Source organism: Lithobates pipiens, unplaced genomic scaffold (genome assembly GCF_037356315.1).
Source record: "Lithobates pipiens isolate NorthernLeopardFrog02 unplaced genomic scaffold, aLitPip1_a1.2 Scaffold_16, whole genome shotgun sequence".
Taxonomy (NCBI): Eukaryota; Metazoa; Chordata; class Amphibia; order Anura; family Ranidae; genus Lithobates; species Lithobates pipiens.
Window position 1 is genome coordinate 553,984,731 of NW_027507748.1, and position 20,557 is coordinate 554,005,287.

The 20,557-nt window shown below is 43.3% G+C and overlaps 1 protein-coding gene across 1 annotated transcript in view; it reads right to left on the reverse strand.

Annotated features, from left to right (window-relative positions):
• LOC143983617 (retinol dehydrogenase 16-like) overlaps positions 1 to 20,557 on the reverse strand; it is a 100,306-nt gene that overhangs the window by 32,182 nt on the left and 47,567 nt on the right. Inside the window, exon 3 of the mRNA XM_077483535.1 lies at positions 15,104 to 15,362. Coding sequence (XP_077339661.1) covers positions 15,104 to 15,362 — 259 coding nt within the window. The remainder of the gene's footprint in view (positions 1 to 15,103; positions 15,363 to 20,557) is intronic.

The following is a 20,557-nucleotide window of genomic DNA, read 5'->3' on the forward strand; positions in this document are numbered from 1 at the left end:
CCACCCCCCACAGTGTTTTCCTGTGTGCTCCCCACCCCCCCACAGCGTCCTTCTGTGTGCTCTCCACCCTCCCACAGCATCTTCCTGTGTGCTCCCCACCCCCCACAGCGTCCTCCTGTGTGCTCCCCAGCCCCCACAGCGTCCTCCTGTGTGCACCCCACCCCCCACAGCATCCTCCTGTGTGCTCCCCACCCCCACAGTGTCTTCCTGTGTGCGCCCCCCAGTGTCCCCCTGTGTGCTTCCCCCTCCCCAGTGTCCCCCTGTGTGCTCTCCACCCCCACAGTGTTCCCCTGTGTGCTTCCCGCTCCCGGGTCTCCCTGTGTGATTCCTCCAGTGTCACCTTGTGTGCTTCCCTCCCCAGTGTCCACCTGTGTCCTCTCCCCCTCCCCAGGGTCTCCCTGTGCGCTCCCCTGTGTGCCCCTGTGAACCCCTTTACTGTTCTGAGGCAAAAACTAAATTTGTACATAACAGATACCTTGTCCAAAGTGTCGTCTCTACAATTACATTTTTAAAAATGTCACTGCCTGTCCCTCTCCTTTATCCAGCTGTAATGCACAGTGTAAGTGCTTATTGAAATTGATGCCTCTAAATACCTTTAGCAGAGATCTTCAGGCCGATCACATGACTCCTTTTTTCCTTTTTCAGAGTCCATTCTCCTGGGCACAACTGCTGGCGGCTCAGAAAATCCGCCTGCCAATTTTCCACTCCTGGAATGAGGACTGCAGAAAGGCATGGAACATGCCTTTCTGCCCAGGCAAGTATGCGATTCACCTCTTTTTGTGCAACCAGACTCCTGGTACCACCCTGGTGATTGATATAGGCCACTGCTGTGGCATTGTCGGACTGAACCCGAACAGGGAGACCCCGTAGTCTGTAAGACCACTTTATGAGAGCCATATAAACTGCCCAGATCTCCAAGACATTTATGGGCAATAGCTTCTCGATCGCAGACCATTTCCCCTGCGAGCACGTCTCCTCCAACACTGCTCCCCAGCCCGTCAGGCTGGCATCTGTCGTAATAATCTTCCATGGAAGAGGAAGAAAAGTTTGCCTTTCAGCAAATTCTCGGTTTGTAACCACCAAACGAGACTCTTGCGTGTCCCTGGGGACAGACACATAGGAAGATCCAAGGCCTGGGGCTTCCTGTTCCACGCCGCAAGGATGCATCTTTGCAGAGGCCTTGAGTGGAACTGGGCGAATGGAACGGCCTCGAAGGAGGCGACCATTTTCCCTAATAGTCTCATGCACAACCGAATGGGGAAGATCTTCTGCCCAGAATTAGGCGCACCAGACCCCCAATGGCCAAGGCCTTTGGCCTTGGTAGAAACACCCCGCCTTGAGCAGTGTCAATGACCATACCCAGGTACTCCAACCTGGTAGCAGGCTGTAGGGATGATTTTTCTAGGTTTATAATCCAACCTAGGCATTCCAGGAGGTCTAGTGTTCTGGTAACACTGTGGTTCAGGAGCACTACTGTTTTCTCTATGAGAAGCAAATCGTCTAGATAAGCCATGACGGCTATACCCCGAGCTCTTAGGTTTGCCAAGAGAGGGTCTAGAATCTTTGTGAAGACTCAAGGAGCCGTAGCGAACCCGAACGGCAAAGCCACAAATTGAAAATGGCGCCGCTCTACCGCGAACCTTAGATACTTTTGGTGTGCGGAAAATATTGGCACATGAAGATATGCATCCTTGATATCTATTGATGCCATAAACTCTCCCCCTTGCGGGGAGGAGACCACAGCGCGTATTGACTGCATTCGGAAGGACCGGATGCGTAAAAACCGGTTCAGATCCTTCAGATCCAGGATAGGTCTGACACTTCCATTTGGCTTTGGAACGGTGAAGAGATTTGAGAAAAAGCCTGAACCCTGTTCTTTTGGGTCCACTTCCACTATCACCCCCTGGGATGGTAAGTGATCTAAGGCCAGGAATAGCGGTCTTTGCTTTACTGGATCTCTGGGGATCCTTGACCTTAGAAAACGAGAAGGTGGAATCTCCTGAAACTCTAGCTTGTAGCCCAGAGATACCAAGGAGACTACCCACTTGTCCCAGATCTCTTCCCGCCAGGTTTCTGCAAACTGCAGGAGCCTTCCCCCCACTCGGCCGAGCGGGGGCGCCCCTTCACAAGGAAGCTTTTGGGCTCTGCGTGGCAGGCTTTCGCCCCCAAGTCTTTTTCTGCCCCTGGGCCCGGCCTTGAGCCTTTCCTGTAGAGGGAGGTTGGGAAGGCCGTCGCCACTGCTTAGAGCTTGATGCTCCTGGAGAGAGAGAACGCCTAAATGATGGACGTTTGCTCCTTTTGATTGGAAGGAGAGTAGATTTACCCGCTGAAATTCTTTGGACGAACTTGTCTAATTCTTCTGCAAATAAACGTTCCCCCTTAAAACGGGAACCCAATCAAATGCTTCTTGCATGATATCTCAGCTGCCCAATTTTTTAGCCATAGGGCCCTTCGCATGTGTACCAAAAGGAGAGACAAACGAGATGCTTGTTGGACAGAATCCAAAATTGCATCAATCATAAAACACAGAATTTGAGGTATTTCTGCATAGTTCTCCACTTCCTCACTGGGAAGGAGGCCAAGCATCTGCATACCTTGTTCCTTTAGGAACTGACACAACCCCATGGCTGCGACTGTAGGTTGCACTACTGCGCCAGTCATGGAAAAGGAGGCTTTCCAGCTTCTTATCAGTTGGATCCTTAAATACCAGAGCATTATCCAAAGGACAGGTCAGGTTTCTATTCACGCAAGAAACAGCCGCATCGACAGATGGGACCCCCCATTTCTTGGCGAAACTTTCCTCCAGAGGATAAAGCATAGAAAACCTTTTAGGAGGAGCAAACAGTTTATCGGGATGTCCCCAATCCTCATACAACAATTTATCCATTAAGGGATGAATTGGAAAGGAAAAGGCAGTCTGTGGGATTTTCCTGACTCCCAGGGAAGAAACAGAGGACGTAGCGACCTCAACAGCAGGCATTCTGAATGTGGTACGCACCAATTCAATATAATATTGCACCTGATTTCTGAGCGCCTGGGAAGAGGGGACTCTCTCCTCTTCCTCTGATTCATCCGACTGCTCATGATCCCTGTCCCAAGATAGGGATCTCTCCTCATTGTCAGGGGTGTCATCCGAAAGAGGAATCTCAGCAGAGGGAGGGGATCTACCCGTTTTCCTGCTATCTTTTAGGGAAGCTGAAATAAAATTCATGATTCTCCCTTCAAAACCCTCCAATGTAGCCCTAAGGGAGTCCTCAGTGACATATACAGGGGCTGAAATATTAGGAGAGGCTGCAAAACCTGACAGGGGCACTGACTCCTGTGAGGCTGGCTCCAGTCTTGCAGGGGGGGTGGTAACCTACAGGCATTTTTAAAACCCCTAGACCTAGGCGGTGATTTACCAGTGCCTTTGTTACCTCCCCCTGAGACCCTCTTATGAGGAGACATAGTCCTAAGCTACAAAGCAGAGGTACTAGTACAAAGTGCAATCACTGTTGTGCTCAAAGTCTCACAATAAATATATATGCTTAAACTGCACAACCTGATGTTGAGTAGGTGTCTTAGGTTTGCCTGGATCCAATCCCTTGGGATGCTTACTGCCCACAGCTCCTGTGTCTCCACTTACAGCCCCCTGGCGCTCTGGGCTTTTTTTAAATTGCCGCTTGGCGCCTGCGCAGTACAGCACCATGCACACCAATGTGCACGGCTCACAACCACACTCCCCCCCTCCATTAGCACGGGAGCGTGCTTAGCGCATGTGCACGAGGACCACCGGACCTCCAGGGGGTAAGGGGACCATCATCAGAGCTGCGCGGGACCCCCAGACTACGTGGGACCCCTGTATTACCTTTATTGTGGCAGAGAGTGCAGTGGAAACGTGAGTCATCTGGAGGAACCAGGCTTCACTGAGCATGTGTATCGGAAACACATGTAAGTATGCATCAGGCTGCTCTTACTCCCTCTAGTGGTGGAAACCAGGTAAGACATACAACTACTCAATGAAGAAATCCATAATATACATTTATATAGGATTAACTTCCCTTACCTGTCCTCACCGCAGGAATTGCTGAAAACAGACAGATTCCAACCTTCACCCATCACGGCGGGCAGAGTTGTGCCAACCTTCAGGTTTTTTTGGGGTTCCTTCTCAGAAGAACCTCCTACCTGGACCTTGTAAATGACTCTGCCAGAAACTTTCATGCCACTATGTAAATAGTACACCAAGTCTGGTTTTCCCAGAGCCCAGTCTTCCAATAGGAGAGGACTTACAGGCAAAACCTTGTTTCTTCGGATGATGAGGCCCGGGTACCATACCATCTTGGGAGTCAAAATATCGGCCCGAGATATGGATCCGGTTTGTTGTAGCCCTTAGGCCCCCACAGGGACCTGCACAGAGCTTTCTTCAGAGCACATGTTTTACGTGACCAACCACCATAGACACTGGCGAAAAAACGGAGGTGCCTCCCATATGGGAGGGGTTATATAGGGGAGGAATTATCCTTAATTGGGGGTTAACCAGTGTCCAATCCCCAGAGGTGCCTATATAACCCACTATGTAATGAAGCTCCTGTGTCCCGTGATGTACGATCAAGAAAAGGCTGTTTCTGAAGCGCAAAAAGAATCAGAATGTCATGGAAAAAATGGATAGTGGACCCCTGCATTTTGGAGAGGTTTACAAGACACAGAGTCTAAGCACAGACACCAGAACTTCCCCAGAGCACCTCAAAAGGAGTGATAGAATATACTAGTGGTTGTATCAGGTCGTGGCTCTCAGACTGACCTGTAAAGAAAAGGAATGTAACAATGTTGTTGTGGAAAAAAACAGATAGTGGACCCCCCATTGTATCTGCATGTGGGGAAGGATGTGAGCCCTTAAAATGGTAGTGACACAAAGTCTAAGCACACACACCAGATTTTCACTGAGAATCATGAGCTCTGTGATTGGTCGCAGTGATCACATGGGACAGGGCAAATCACAGCAGGCCTGTACAACGTGATAGCTGTATTCAATCACAGCTATCACAATAATACACAACGGCACATGAATGGACGCCATGCACAGTGTAAAAATGATTGCTTATGCAAAGATCATTCCTGTAATAAGCAATCATATTGTAAAAAAAAAACCGAACACCTTCCTAGAGCAGTGCAGTGTCACTATGGTGACACTGTACTGCTCTTGTGAGAGCATGTAAAAAAAAGAAAAGTAAATGTTTAACCACTTAAGGACCGCCGTATTGCCATTGTACGTCATCACAATGGCACAGGCAGGCACAAGCACGTAGATGTACGTGCCTGCCTTCCAGCGGGTGGGGGGTCCCATCGGACCCCCTCCCGCTGGATACGGCGGTCCGTTTCCCTCCAGGAGCGATCCGTGATGAGGGGATGGCCGTTGGTTTCTGGCCACCCCCTCTGGATCGCTCCTGACCAATGACGAACTTCCTCCCACTGTGTATTGTTTACACAGGAAGGAGGAAGTGATGTCATTCTCCTCGGGGCGGTCTTTTTGACCGGACTATGAGGAGAAGACTAAAAGTAAGTGCACCAAAACACTACACTGACACATAGGTACACATAGGTACACAAACCCCCCCTCGATCGCCCCCCGATCCGCCCCCCCTCCCCCCCAGTCACAGTGTCACTGATTACATTGATCATTTCTTTACTGATCAATGCATTCAGTGTCAGTTGTAACAGTTAAAACTGTCAGGGCAGTTAGTGTTAGGTCCAGGGTAGCCCCCTATCACCCCCAATAAAAATGTAACCCCCTGATTGCCCCTAGAGTTAACCCTTTCACCCCCTTATAGGTTTTTATATTGCTAGGTACCCCGATATACTACCCAATAATGGTTTTAACCCCCTGATTGCTCCTAGTTAACCCTTTCACCCCCTTTTGCCAGTGTCACTAAGCGATCATTTTTCTGATCGCTGCATTAGTGTCGCTACTGCCGCTAGGTAGCTAGTTATTTTTTTTAGGTTCACCGCCAGGTTTTTATATCGCTAGGTACCCCGATATACTACCCAATAATGATTTTAACCCCCTGATTGCCCCTAGTTAACCCTTTCACCCCCTTTTGCCAGTGTCACTAAGCGATCATTTTTCTGATCGCTGCATTAGTGTCGCTAGGTAGCTAGTTTTTTTTTTAGATTCACCGCCAGGTTTTTATAGCGCTAGGTACCCCGATATACTACCCAATAATGGTTTTAACCCTCTGATTGCCCCTAGTTAACCCTTTCACCCCCTTTTGCCAGTGTCACTAAGGGATCATTTTTCTGATCGCTGCATTAGTGTCACTAGTGTCGTTAGGTAGCTAGTTATTTTTTTAGGTTCACCGCCAGGTTTTTATAGCGTTAGGTACCCCCATATACTACCCAATAATGGTTTTAACCCCCTGATTGCCCCTAGTTAACCCTTTCACCAGCGATCACAGTATAAGTGTCACTGGTGACGCTGGTTAGCCAGTTAGTTATTTAGGTACCCCCATATACTACCTAATAAAAATGTGAACCCCCTGATTGCCCCTAGTTAACCCTTTCACCACTGATCACCGTATAAGTGTTACGGGTGACTCTGGTTAGTTTGCTTTTTATAGCATCGGGGCACCCATCATTTATTACCCAATAAAGGTTTAACCACCTGATCACCCGGCGGGTGATGTCAATTAGGTTTTAGGGTCAGGGTCTGCGTCGCCCCAGGCAGCGCTAGGTTAGTGCCAGTACCGCTAACACCCACACGCAAAGCATAAACCTCCTGTAGTGGTATAGAATCTGAACAGATCAATATCTGATCTGATCAGATCTATACTAGCGTCCCCAGCAGTTCAGGGTTCCAAAAAAACGCATTGTTAGTGGGATCAGCCCAGATACCTGCTAGCACCTGCGTTTTGCCCCTCTGCCCAGCCCACCCAAGTGCAGTATCGATCGATCACTGTCACTTACAAAACACTAAACACATAACTGCAGCGATCGCAGAGTCAGGCCTGATCCCTGCGATCGCTAACAGTTTTTTTGGTAGCATTTTATATTTAAATCCGGAAGGCAGTGCTTGGTTTTTGGGGTCCCGTACGTGGCTAGGCTCCCAAAAAGTCCCCCACATGTGGTATCCCCGTACTCGAGAGAAGCAGCAGAATGTATTTTGGGGTGTCATTTCACATATGCCCATAGCATGTGTGAGCAATATATCATTTAGTGACAACTTTGTGCAAAAAAAAAAAAAGTTTGTAATATTCCCGCAACTTTTTGCAAAATATAAAATATTCCATGGACTCAACATGCCTCTCAGTAAATAGCTTGGGGTGTCTACTTTCCAAAATGGGGTAATTTTGGGGGGTTTTGTGCTATTTTGGCATTTTATGGCCTTCGAAACTGTGATAGGTAGTGAGGAGTCGAATCCAAAATTTGCACCCTTAGAAATCCTGAAGGTGGTGATTGGTTTTCGGGGTGCCGTGCGCGACTAGACTCCCAAAAAGTCCCACACATGTGGTATCCCCATACTCGGGAGAAGTAGCGGAATATATTTTGGGGTGCAATTCCACATATAACCATGGCATGTGTGAGCAATATATCATTTAGTGACAACTTTTTGTAAAATTATTTTTTTTTTTTGTCATTATTCAATCCCTTAGGACAAAATAAATAAATATTCAATGGGCTCAACATACCCATCAGCAATTTCCTTGGGGTGTCTACTTTCCAAAATGGGGTCATTTGGGGGGGGGTTTGTACTGCCCTGCCATTTTAGCACCTCAAGAAATGAGATAGGCAGTCATAAATTAAAAGCTGTGTAAATTCCAGAAAATGTACTCTAGTTTGTAGACGCTATAACTTTTGCGCAAACCCAAAAATATACGCTTATTGACATTTTTTTTTTACTAAAGACATGTGGCTGAATAAATTTTGCCCTCAATGTATGACTAAAATTTAGTTTATTCGATTTTTCTTATAACAAAAAGAAGAAAATATATATTTTTTTCAAAATTTTCGCTCTTTTTCCATTTATATCGCAAAAAATAAAAATCGCAGAGGCAATCAAATACCATCAAAAGAAAGCTCTATTTGTGGGAAGAAAAGGACGCAAATTTCGTTTGGGTGCAATATTGCATGACCGCGCAATTACCAGTTAAAGCAGCGCAGTGCGAAATTGGAAAAAGACCTCTGGTCCTTAAGGTGTTTATTGGTCCGGGGCTTTAGTGGTTAAAAAAGTGTGTATATATATCAGTTAGTGTCCCTGAGCTCCACCACACTGCTTATATGGTGACACTGTACTACTCTGGTCTTACTAAATACATTAGGGTGTCCACTTTCCAAAAATGGGTCATTTGGAATGTATTTGTATTGTCCTGGCATTTTAGGGTTTTAAGAAATGAGATAGACCATCAGTGCATCAGGACTGATCAATTTTCAAATATACATGCCATTGTTTGTAGTTAGCCATGTCAACCATGCTTTACCCGAAGCTCATCCCTCATGCCCAGCACAGAACCAGCAGAATGGAGATAAGTATTGATTATGTTTAACAAATCCTTGACCCATTTGTTTTTAGTAATGGCACACTTAATGGAAAACAAGTTATTACAGAATATGATGAAAAAGGAAACACACTTTTTGAAATCTGTTGTTTTACACTTAAAGAGGAGGTCTAGCCCCCGCCACGAAAAAAAAATTAAAGTCAGCAGCTACAAATACCGCAGCTGCTGACTTTAATTATATGGAAACTTATGCCGTGTACACATGACTGGACTTTCGTCCTATGGTCTTCCCGACAGACTTTTGTCGGACTTTCCGAAGGAATGGACTTGGACACACACAATCACACCAAAGTCTGACAGATTCGACCGTGATGACGTACGACTGGACTAGAATAAGGAAGTTCATAGCCAGTAGCCAATAGCTGCCCTAGCGACGGTTTTCGTCCGTCGGACTAGCATACTAACGAACTGATTATTCAACCGGACTCGAGTCCGTCGGAAAGATTTTAAACATGTTCTAAATCTAAAGTCCATCTAATTTTTCAACAGCAAAGGTCAGATGGATTTGTTCCGTCAGACCTTTACTGTCGAAAAGTCTGGCCGTGTGTACACTACATTACAGTTATGCTATAAGTTTACATACCCTGGCAGAATTTATGATTACTTGGCCATTTTTCAGAGAATATGAATGATAATACAAAAACATTTCTTTCACTCATGGTTAGTGTTTGGCTGATACACCATCAACTGTGTTTACTCTTTTTAACCACTTGACCACTGGGCACTTAAACACCCTTAATAACCAGACCAATTTTCAGCTTTTGGTGCTCTCACATTTTGAATGACAATTACTCAGTCATGCAACACTGGACCTATATGAAATTTTTGTCCTTTTTTTCACACAAATAGAGCTTTCTTTTGGTGGTATTTAATCACCTCTCAGTTTTTTATTTTTTGTGCTATAAAAGAAAAAAGACCGAAAATTCTGTGAAAAAATTAATTTTCTTCGTTTCTGTTATAAAATTTAGCAGATTAGTAATTTTTTCTTCATAAATTTTGGCCAAAATTTATACTACTACATATCTTTGGTAAAAATAAGTACAAATTGGTGGATATTATTTGGTCTTTGTGAAAGTTATAGAGTCCACAAGCTATGGTGCCAATATCTGAAAATTGATCACACCTGAAGTACTGACGGCCTATTTCAATTCTTGAGACCCTAACATGCCAGAAAAGTACAAATACCCCCCAAATGACCCCTTTTTGGAAAGAAGACATTCCAATGTATTTAGTAAGAGGCATGATGAGTTTTTTGAAGTTGTCATTTTTTCCCACAATTCTTTGCAAAATCAAGATTTTTTTTCCCCCACAAAATTGTCATATTATCAGGTTATTTCTCACACACAGCATATGCATACCACAAATTACACCCCAAAACACATTCTGCTATTACTCCCGAGTACGGCGATACCACATGTGTGAGACTTTTACACAGCGTGGCCACATACAGAGGCCCAACTTGCAGGGAGCGCCATCAGGCGTTCTGGAGCACCCAGGACAATTCTGACATTTTTCTCCTACATGTAAAAATCATAATTTATTTGCTAGAAAATTACAGAGAACCCCAAAACATTATATATTTTTTTTTTAGCAAAGACCCTGGAGAATACAATGGTGGTCGTTGCAAATTTTTATCTCACACGGTATTTGCGCAGCAATTTTTCAAACGCGTTTTTTTGGGGGAAAAACAGTTTTGTGCTTAAAAAAATACAAAAAAAACAGTAAAGTTAGCCCAATTTTTGCATAAAGTGAAAGATGAAGTTATGCTGAGTAAATAGATACCTAACATGTCACTCTTCAAAATTGCACATGCCCGTGGAATGGCGCCAAACGTCGCTACTTAAAAAATCCCCATAGGCGACGCTTTAAATTTTTTTTACTGGTTACATGTTTTGAGTTGCAGAGGAGGTCTAGGACTAGAATTATTGCTCTCGCTCTAACGTTCGCGGCGATACCTCATATGTGTGGTTTGAACACCGTTTTCATATGTGGGCGGGGCTTACGCATGCGTTCGCTTCTGCATGCGAGCACATGGGGACAGGGGCGCTTTAAATTTTTTTATTTATTTTTTATTGTTCATTTTACTTTATTTATTTTAGTTTGACATTTTTTTCCCCAAAAATACATTTTTGATCACTTTTATTCCTATTACAAGGAATGTAAACATCCCTTGTAATAGGAATATGGGGTGACAGGTCCTCTTTACAGTGAGATCTGGGGGTCAATATGACCCCACATCTCACCTCTAGGCTGGGAAGCCTGAAATAAAAAAAAAAAAAATAAATAAAAAGATTCTGGCTTTGATCGTACTGGCGAGTTGGTAGAAGCACCGGAGGGCGGTGAGGGGTGGGGGGCGTCTATGGCTGGGTATTTCAGGGTATCACCGAGTATGGCTGGGTATCTCCGAGTATGGCTGGGTATCTCCGAGTATGGCTGGGTATGGCAATTTATGGCAGGGTACTGCAGAGTAATGGCAGGGTACTGCAGAGTAATGGCAGGGTACTGCAGAGTAATGGCAGGGTACTGCAGAGTATTGGGGGTACTGCAGAGTAATGGCAGGGTACTGCAGAGTATTGGGGGGTACTACAGAGTAATGGCAGGGTACTGCAGAGTATTGGGGGGTACTGCAGAGTAATGGCACGGTACTGCAGAGTAATGGCAGGGTACTGTACTGCAGAGTAATGGCGGGGTACTGCAGAGTAATGGCGGGGTACTGCAGAGTAATGGCAGGGTACTGCAGAGTAATGGCAGGGTACTGCAGAGTATTGGGGGGTACTGCAGAGTAATGGCAGGGTACTCCAGAGTATTGGGGGGTACTCCAGAGTATTGGGGGGTACTCCAGAGTAATGGCATGGTACTGCAGAGTAATGGCAGGGTACTGCACTGCAGAGTAATGGCGGGGTACTGCAGAGTAATGGCGGGGTACTGCAGAGTAATGGTGGGGTACTGCAGAGTATTGGCGGGTACTGCAGAGTATTGGGGGGTATTGCAGAGTATTGGGGGGTACTGCAGAGTAATGGCGGGGTACTGCAGAGTAATGGCGGGTACTGCAGAGTATTGGCGGGTACTGCAGAGTAATGGCAGGGTACTGCAGAGTATTGGGGGGTACTACAGAGTAATGGCAGGGTACTCCAGAGTATTGGGGGGTACTCCAGAGTATTGAGGGGTACTGCAGAGTAATGACAGGGTACTGCAGAGTAATGGCAGGGTACTGCACTGCAGAGTAATGGCGGGGTACTGCAGAGTAATGGCGGGTACTGCAGAGTATTGGGGGGTACTGCAGAGTAATGGCAGGGTACTGCAGAGTAATGGGGGGTACTGTAGAGTATGCACTGGTATTGCAGAGTATGCACTGGTATTGCAGAGTATTGGCAGGGAATTGAGGGGTTAAATTCGGTGAGCAGCGATGTGGGCACTGCAGATGCAGCCCACATTGCTGCTGACACCGATCTCTTTCCCCTCCGCTGTACTGATCGGTACAGAGAGGGGAGGGAGGAACCGGCGTCATAATATGACGCCGGTTTGTTTACAAGTGATCACTCCGTCATTTGACGGAGCGATCACGTGGTAAACGGCCGCGACGAGCGGCCGTTTACCGTGATCCGTGATGCGCCGGGTCCTGTGGACCCGGCGGTCATGGATGCTCTCGAGTGCGCGCCCCAGGGGGCGCGCGAGAGCAGAATTCTGGGAGGCCGTTAATTAACGGCCTCTCAGAGTTAAACAACCGCCCTGAAGCCGTTAATCGGCAATGGGCGGTTGTTAAGTGGTTAAATCATAATGAAAACAGAAACTACCCAAATGACCCTGATCAAAAGTTTGTAATACTATTTCTTAATACTATTTATTGCCCCATTTAACCTCAATGGCAGCTTGAAGTCTTTTGTGGTATTTGTGGAGGAGGCTCTTTATCTTTTATTCCTTTTGGCAAAAAGCCTCCAGTTCCTGTAAATTCTTGGTCTGTCTTGCATGAACTGCACGTTTGAGATCTCCCCAGAGTGGCTCAATGATATTGAGGTCAGGAGACTGAGATGGCCACTCCAGAACCTTCATTTTATTCTGCTGTAGCCAATGACAGGTCGACTTGGCCTTGTGTTTTGGATCATTGTCATGCTGGAATGTCCAAGTACATCCCAGGCATCACTTCCTGGCTAAAAACTGCAAATGTTCCTCCAGTATTTTTTGATAACATATTGCATTCATCTTGCCATCAATTTTGACCAAATTTCCTATGTCTTTGTAGCTCACACATCCCCAAAACATCAGTGATCCACCTTTGTGTTTCACAGTAGGAATGGTGTACCTTTCATCATAGGCCTTGTTGACTCCTCTCCAAATGTATTGTTTATGGTTGTGGCCAAAAAGCTCAATTTTGGTCTTATCACTTCAAATGACTTTGTGCCAGAAGGTTCGAGGCTTGTCTCTGTGCTGTTTGGCATATTGTAAGTGGGATACTTTGTGGCAGTTGCGTAGTAATGGCTTTTTGGCGTTTTGACCATGGAGCCCATCTTTCTTCAAGTGCCTCCTTATTGTGCATCTTGAAACAGCCACACCACATGTTTTCAGAGAGTCCTGTATTTCAGCTGAAGTTATTTGTGGGTTTTTCTTTGCATCCCCAACAATTTTCTGATAGTTATGGCTGAAATTTTAGTTGGTCTGCCTAACCGTGGTTTGGTTTCAACAGAACCCCTCATTTGCCACTTCTCGATTAGAGTTTGAACACTGTTGATTGCAATTCTAAATTCATTGCATATCTTTTTATATCCCTTTCCTGTTTTATATAGTTCAACTACATTTTCCTGCAGATCTTTTGACAATTAATTTGCTTTCTCCATGACTCATAATCCAGAAATGTCAGTGCAGCACTGGATGAAAGATGCAAGAGTCTGTCAGGAGTCCAGAAATGTATTGACCTTTTATACACACACTAATTATAAGCAAAGAGATCACAGATGAGGATGGTTACCTTTAATAGCCATTCAAACCCCTTTGTGTCAACTTGTGTGCATGTTATCAGGCCAAGATCACCAGGGTATGTAAACTTTTGATCAGGGCTATTTCGGTAGTTTCTGTTGTGATTATGTTTTTAAAAAAGTAAACACAGTTGGTTGATTCTAAATGGCTTCAGCCAAACACTAACCATGAGTGAAAGAAACGTTTTTGTGTTATTCATATTCTCTGGAAAATGGCCAAGAAATCTTAAATTCTGCCAGGGTATGTAAATTTATGAGCACAATTGTACCTGTCCAGGGAGCCCGTGATTTTGACACCCCAGTCGATCTTCAGATCAGCTGTTGAGTGCAGCCGACACCATTGCTGTTAAGTGAACCCGGCAGTGAAGCCTTTTGGCTTCACAGCCTGTTCCCTACTGCACATGCGTGAAGCACACTTTCTAATTGGCCCGGCGGGTGAGGAAGGAGGAGGGGGCCGAACATTCAAGAGAGCAGCACCATGTCTGGAAGTGGGGAAGGGTACCCTTCCCTCCTCTTTCTGAAAGGTGACAAATGTGGCACCAGAGTGGGGAGGAGACGGATAAGAACTTTTGAGTGGAACTCCGCTTTAAATATGCTACCAAATATCATGTCTGGAAATAAGGTTCCTCTGCCCTAATGCCTAGTCAAAAGATCAGAGCCGTTAGATGCAGAATTGTCATGTCTGAAAATTAGATAACTCTGCAATAATGCCTAGTCAATTAAGATAAGGCAATATATAAATATAAATATAGAGTCATGAAAATCATGCAGTTAGTAGATATGTGATAGATATAGTAGTAGATCTGACTTACTTCATGTAACAGTGTAGGTGATTGAGCACTGTCATATGAGGGTGAGGGGGATCTTTATTCCTGTGTAGGCTCCAAATGGAGTGGCTCTAAGCTTACACAGTACAGTCTTTCTTTGTTCATTGAAGTTGAGGTGAGGAAATTGAAGAAAAGGTGAGTATGTCCAATATATGGAGGGGGGCATTAGTGTGAATCTGTTGCTTTGCTCCATTTACAGAAGCTCAATAACATGCAACTCTAGATGCAGGTTACTACTCTTGCTGCAGATAAGCACACTTTAATGCAGATTTGATGGTCTCCATTAATTGCTAAAGAAGTAAGAAGGTAAGGAGTTGAGATATAAACACCTCCGAGTTAAAAGATAACTGCAGTTGTCAATAAGCTTCCCCTCACCCCCTCTTTAAAATGCTCAACTATAACAACAGCCCTCATATTCATGGTCTGCCTGTGTCCTTCTGCCAAGCAGGAACATCAAAAGTCATCTCATCTCTAAAGCTCAGGCCTGCTCATGCACAATATTAACAGGTGGCTGTAAAAGTTGTCCGAAGAGTCAATTATTATTTTTCATAATATATTAGGCCTTTGAAGAATGGGGTGAAGGAGTCAGAGGTTAAACTATAGCTATCTTTTAACACAGGAATGGGGATGTACTGCATGTTGAACTATTGCAATATTTACTTTATTCCTAGCTTAAGTAGGAGAATTAGTGATCATATAGAGAAAAAAAAAGAAGACAGCTTTATATTGATCTACATTCATAAAATGGTGAATAATAAAAAAAAGTAAAACGTCTCACCGAAGACTGTCTGAAAAGCATTCTATTCCATATTTGGATATGCAATATCCTCCACCACAGATACTGATTCTACCTGCCACACTGCTTACATTGACAATTCTCCCTCTTGCTTTTCGGATTAAGGGCAAGAAATGAAGTGTCACATCCACGACACCCAGTAGATTTACATTTATAACCTTCAAGAAATCATCTTTGGAAAGCCATTCATTGGGGCCTCCTGGAATACCAATGCCTGCATTATTCACCAGGCCCCAGAGACCTGCAAATGAACATTATCAAATATTGAGAACATTATACTTATAGTTGCATTTAATTAACATTTTTTGAATTGATGATTATACAATTGTTACAGGTAACACTGCTAGACAAATGGAAGATGGCAGTGTTTTAGATAAGTGGGTTAAGCTTTCTACTTTCATCTTTCTAAAACATGACACCTTTAAAAGTATTTAAATATTTAAAGTTAAGCCTGGTACACACAGGCTGAATATCAGCCAGTATAGGCCAGTTCAACAGAAACCAGCCAACATTCAGCCTGTGTGTAGAGCATCCTGTCTGACAGAAGCTGGCAGAACATGAATATCTGGGGGACATTGGCCTGTGTGTATGACAGCTGGTCCAACAGAAGCTGGCCATTTTGCCAGCTCACGTTAGATGAGCATGCTGGAAAACCAGCAGCCAACCAGCTACCAATCAGCAATCTCAGCCAATGGTGAAAAACCCATGAGCAGAGTGTTCTGGCTGGGAGGCTATCCCCCTGTCAGAACATCATAGCGCAGAGTCAGATGATTAGTATAGTGGCTCCGACCTGAGCTGTCAAGGTTTTTTTTTGTTCAACCTGCTGAGTTGAATGAAAAAAAACTAGTGGTGTGTACCAGGCTTTAGATTATACTTGTACTCGACAAAATCAGTCCAACCACTTTAAAAGGTCCCAGGAAGCCTGCATAAGTGTTAGTTTATTGCTTTACATGGCTAAAGGTGTGAATTGTTGTCAAATCGATGGGGAACAGGTGTTAAAACCATCTTTCTTCCACATATAATGTCATTTTAACACCTCTACTCTAGGGATTGACAACAATTTACACCTTTAGCCGTGTAAGTTGGGGAACTATCAGTTATACAGGTTTCTTGACACCAACAATGGGGTTATGTAACTGGGACAGGATAGTACCACAACTTTCACACTTGCCATCCTGCTTTAGGACAATCAACTTTTACACATCCATGTTGACTGGATTAAGATGTCCTAGGGTGTGAAATGAAAATGCTGTGGTATCTTCCTGACACTCTAGGAACTGAAGAAGTGGCTTGGTAAGGTACAAACATCTTCAACATTACAGAGCAAGGCACGCTAAATGTGATTAAATACTATTAGATATACCATGACTTTGATAAATGAGAACATTCACAGACATAAAGAAATGTGAATGTGTTGCAGACATGTATTGAATATGTTTAATTCATTTTGCTCAGACTTAGGTTGGCCAGAGATAGATAGAAGTTTGAACAAAAGTTCTTGGGGAAAAAGCGTAGGAAAATTCATATAAAAATTCTACAAATATTTGAATGTCGTTCAAAATATTTCCTTTGCTTTTAACACTTTATTTTGGAATGAATGGACTTTACCAAATATCAAACAGGCACGATGAAGAATATAAACAATAGATACCACATCCCAAATATGCAAAGTAGAACAAAGAAGGGGGGACTGGGAGGTAACGAACCTCGGTAACGAACGGTATCAAATGCATGAATCGAAATACCAAGAATCGAAAATATAAAACACAAGGATTTTTATTAAATTACAAAATAGTAAAAACAAAAGGAAACAGTAGTACATCCATACAGCAGGATATAAACATTAATTGGATATAAACATATAAAGTGCTACCACTCTCGACATGTTTCACTCAGAGTTTCTTCAGGAGATTGATGGTAAAGCTCTTTTGTATGCTGCAATAACAAAACATGAATAAGAAACATCCTCTTGAAGAGCATAAATGCATAAATACATCATATATATTAATTGAGATTGATGACTATAATCAAGGACAAAGCAAAAATTCATAATACAATATCAATATTGAAAGGGCATAGAAAACAAATGATCAAAGAGTAGGAAAAAAACAAGTCTCATCACATATGTTTAAATTCCGCAGTATGAGGATAATAAAATATTGAAAGTTGGAGATGGAGATAGCCCCAGAAAACACATGGAAGCCGCGTAGCTAATGCTTGCAGAGAGGGACCCTCAAGTTGTATAAGTTTAAGGTGTGTAAATAAATAAATTGATTAATCGTTTTACACAACATAAGGTAGAATCAATACAGAAGAAAATTAGCTGAGTGGCTGGTGGCTCAAATGCAGACACAAAAGCGTCAGCAGCTAATTGCAGACCAGATGCTGGCTAACAAGGGTAGAAAATGGATAAGGAATTCGTTGGGCGGCACAGTGGTGTAGTGATTAGCACTCTCACCTAGCAGTAAGAAGGGTCGCTGGTTCAAATCCCAACCACGACACTACCTGCCTGGAGTTTGCATGTTCTCTCTGTGGCTGCGTGGGTTTCCTTTGGGTACGCCGGTTTCCTCCCACAATCCAAAGACATGCAGGTAGGTTAATTGGCTTTTGTCCAAAATTGGCCCTAGTATATGAATGGGGACCTTGGATTGTGGGCTCATTGAGTGTAGGGACCAATGTGAGTGTGCAATGTACAGGGATAGGGACAATTGTAGACATTCACTCAGGTTGAACTGGATGGACTGGTATCTTCAACCTTACTAACTATGAAACTATGAATTATAGCCAAAAAAGTTGTAAAGAGCCATGGATTCAAAGGCTAAAGAGTATAACTATGAGCCCAGAATGGAAGTAGAAATGGTCAAGAAATCCTACCCAAACATATAGAAGGATAAAGGGGGCCCAAACGAAGGCACACAAACAATTTATTTTAAGTCGGAAGTACTGACCATATGGTACACTGGCTATTAATGGTGCTGGGAGTGAACTGGTAGCATGTAGCAGAGTGTTAGCTGCCAAAGATTTATGAAACAGAGTAGATCCAATGTTGCCATTGGAATCAACAAAAATGAGCAAATCCAAAAAAGTAAGATGTGATTGGCTTCTCTCCATGGTAAACTTAAGGTTAAAAGAATTAATCTTCAGGCTTTCGAAGAATGCCAGAAGATCTTTTTCGGTTCCTGTCCAAATGAAAAAGATGTCATCAATGTATCGTCTCCAGATAGGAATCTGGAGATGATTTTGATTCCTATCTGGAGACGGTTCACACCCAGCACCATTAATAGCCAGCGTACCATATGGTCAGTACCCCCGACTTAAAAGAAATTGTAGTGAAGAAGCCAATTTGAGTGGAAGGCTAAGCAGCTCCAATCGCGTTTACGCCAACGGGGGTATAGCAATAAATGTTTGAAAAGGTCATATCTTAGAGCAATGAAACAGAGTAGACTGGCCCTTATCCATGCCTGATTCAGCCAGCATCTGGTCTGCACTTAGCTGCTGACGCTTTTGTGTCTGTATTTGGGCCACCAGCCACTCAGTTAATTTTCTTCTGTATTGATTCTACCTAAACTGCATACCTAATTTAAAGGTAAATTTACTATCAATGAGGGTTACTTTATGTTTTTCAGTGTATGTGTAAAACGATTAATCAATTTATTTATTTACACACCTTAAACTTATACAACTTGAGGGTCCCTCTCTGCAAGCATTAGCTACGCGGCTTCCCTGTGTTTTCTGGGGCTATCTCCATCTCCAACTTTCAATATTTTATTATCCTCATACTGCGGAATTTAAACATATGTGGTGAGACTTGTTTTTTCCTACTCTTTGATCATCTGTTTTCTATGCCCTTTCAATTTTGATATTGTATTATGAATTTTTGCTTTGTCCTTGATTATAGTCATCAATCTCAATTAACATATATATGATGTATTTATGCATATACGCTCTTCAAAAGGATGTTTCTTATTCATGTTTTGTTATTGCAGCATACAAAAGAGCTTTACCATCAATCTCCTGAAGAAACTCTAATGAGTGAAACATGTCGAGAGTGGTAGCGCTTTATATCCTTATATCCAATTAATGTTTATATCCTGCTGTATGGATGTACTACTGTTTCCTTTTGTTTTTACTATTTTGTAATTTAATAAAAATCCTTGTGTTTTATATTTTCGATTCTTGTTATTTTGATCCATGCATTTGATTCTGTTAAAGTCCCGAGGTTCGTTACCTCCCAGTCCCCCCTTCTTTGTTGGACTTTACCAAATGTAAACCACAGACACTGTTAGAAGTTTTTCTGTTCGAAAAAAAAATTCCATCCTGCTTCTTTGAATTTTCTCATCACTGCAGTCAAAAACAAATGTCGATTCAACGCACTAATGATTAGAAAAACAAACTTTCTTAGAACATTCTTTTCCTAAAAAATGTTTGAAATTCTACCCATTTACGACCATCTTTACACGTTAAGAATTTTGGTAAACTAAAGCAAGAAGAAAGGTGGGGGTTTGTGGATACTATAAAATAAGAGAACTCTGTGATAGATATATCGATTTTTTAGATGTATCACTGTCATATGTTGTAAAGCGCTGCGTAAACTGTCGGTGCTATATAAATCCTGTATAATAATATAATAATAATATACTGGTTAAAGAAAATAAAGAAAATTTGTCATAATTGAATTTGGAGTTGACTATATTTTCAGAATTCAGTTGCCTTATTCAACAGCAATCATTTTATTGACAACATGCATTTTAAATATTATGAGGAAAAATTACGGAGACTCGATCAGACAAAACCAAGAGCAGTTGTGCTTGGCAACCAATCAACTTCTCCCTTCCATTTTCAAAGCTTAACGGAACAAGTTAGGCCTGGTTCACACCTATGCAGGTTGCAGTTTGCATATTCCAGGTGCATTTTGCATTTTTCAATATACATTGTGGACCCATTGAAGTCTACGGAACCAAAAACTAGGAAAACTTTCCTGGCCCTTTCATAAAATGCACAGATGTGAACATGACCCATAGGAAACCATGTTAAATGGACTGTAGTGTGTTTTTGCAAAACTGAAAATGCACTAAAAATGGCAAAGAACTCTGAGGATCTGAAAAAAAGAATTGTAACTCTACATCGGGGCAACCAGTAGCCCTCTGGCTGTTGTGGAACTACATTTCCCATGAGGCATTGCAAGGCTGGCAGTTACAATTACTCCAAGAGGAATGATGGAACTTGTAGTTCTGCAACAGCTGGAGGGCCCCAGGTTGCATACCCCTGCTCAACATAGAGACTGCCTAGGCTATAAGAAGATTGCCAAGACCCTGAATCTGAGCTGAAACATGGTGGCCAAGACCATACAGCAGCTTAACAGGACAGGTTCCACTCAGAACAGGCCTTTCCATGGTTTATCAAAGAGGTTGAGTGCACGTGCTCAGCGTCATATCC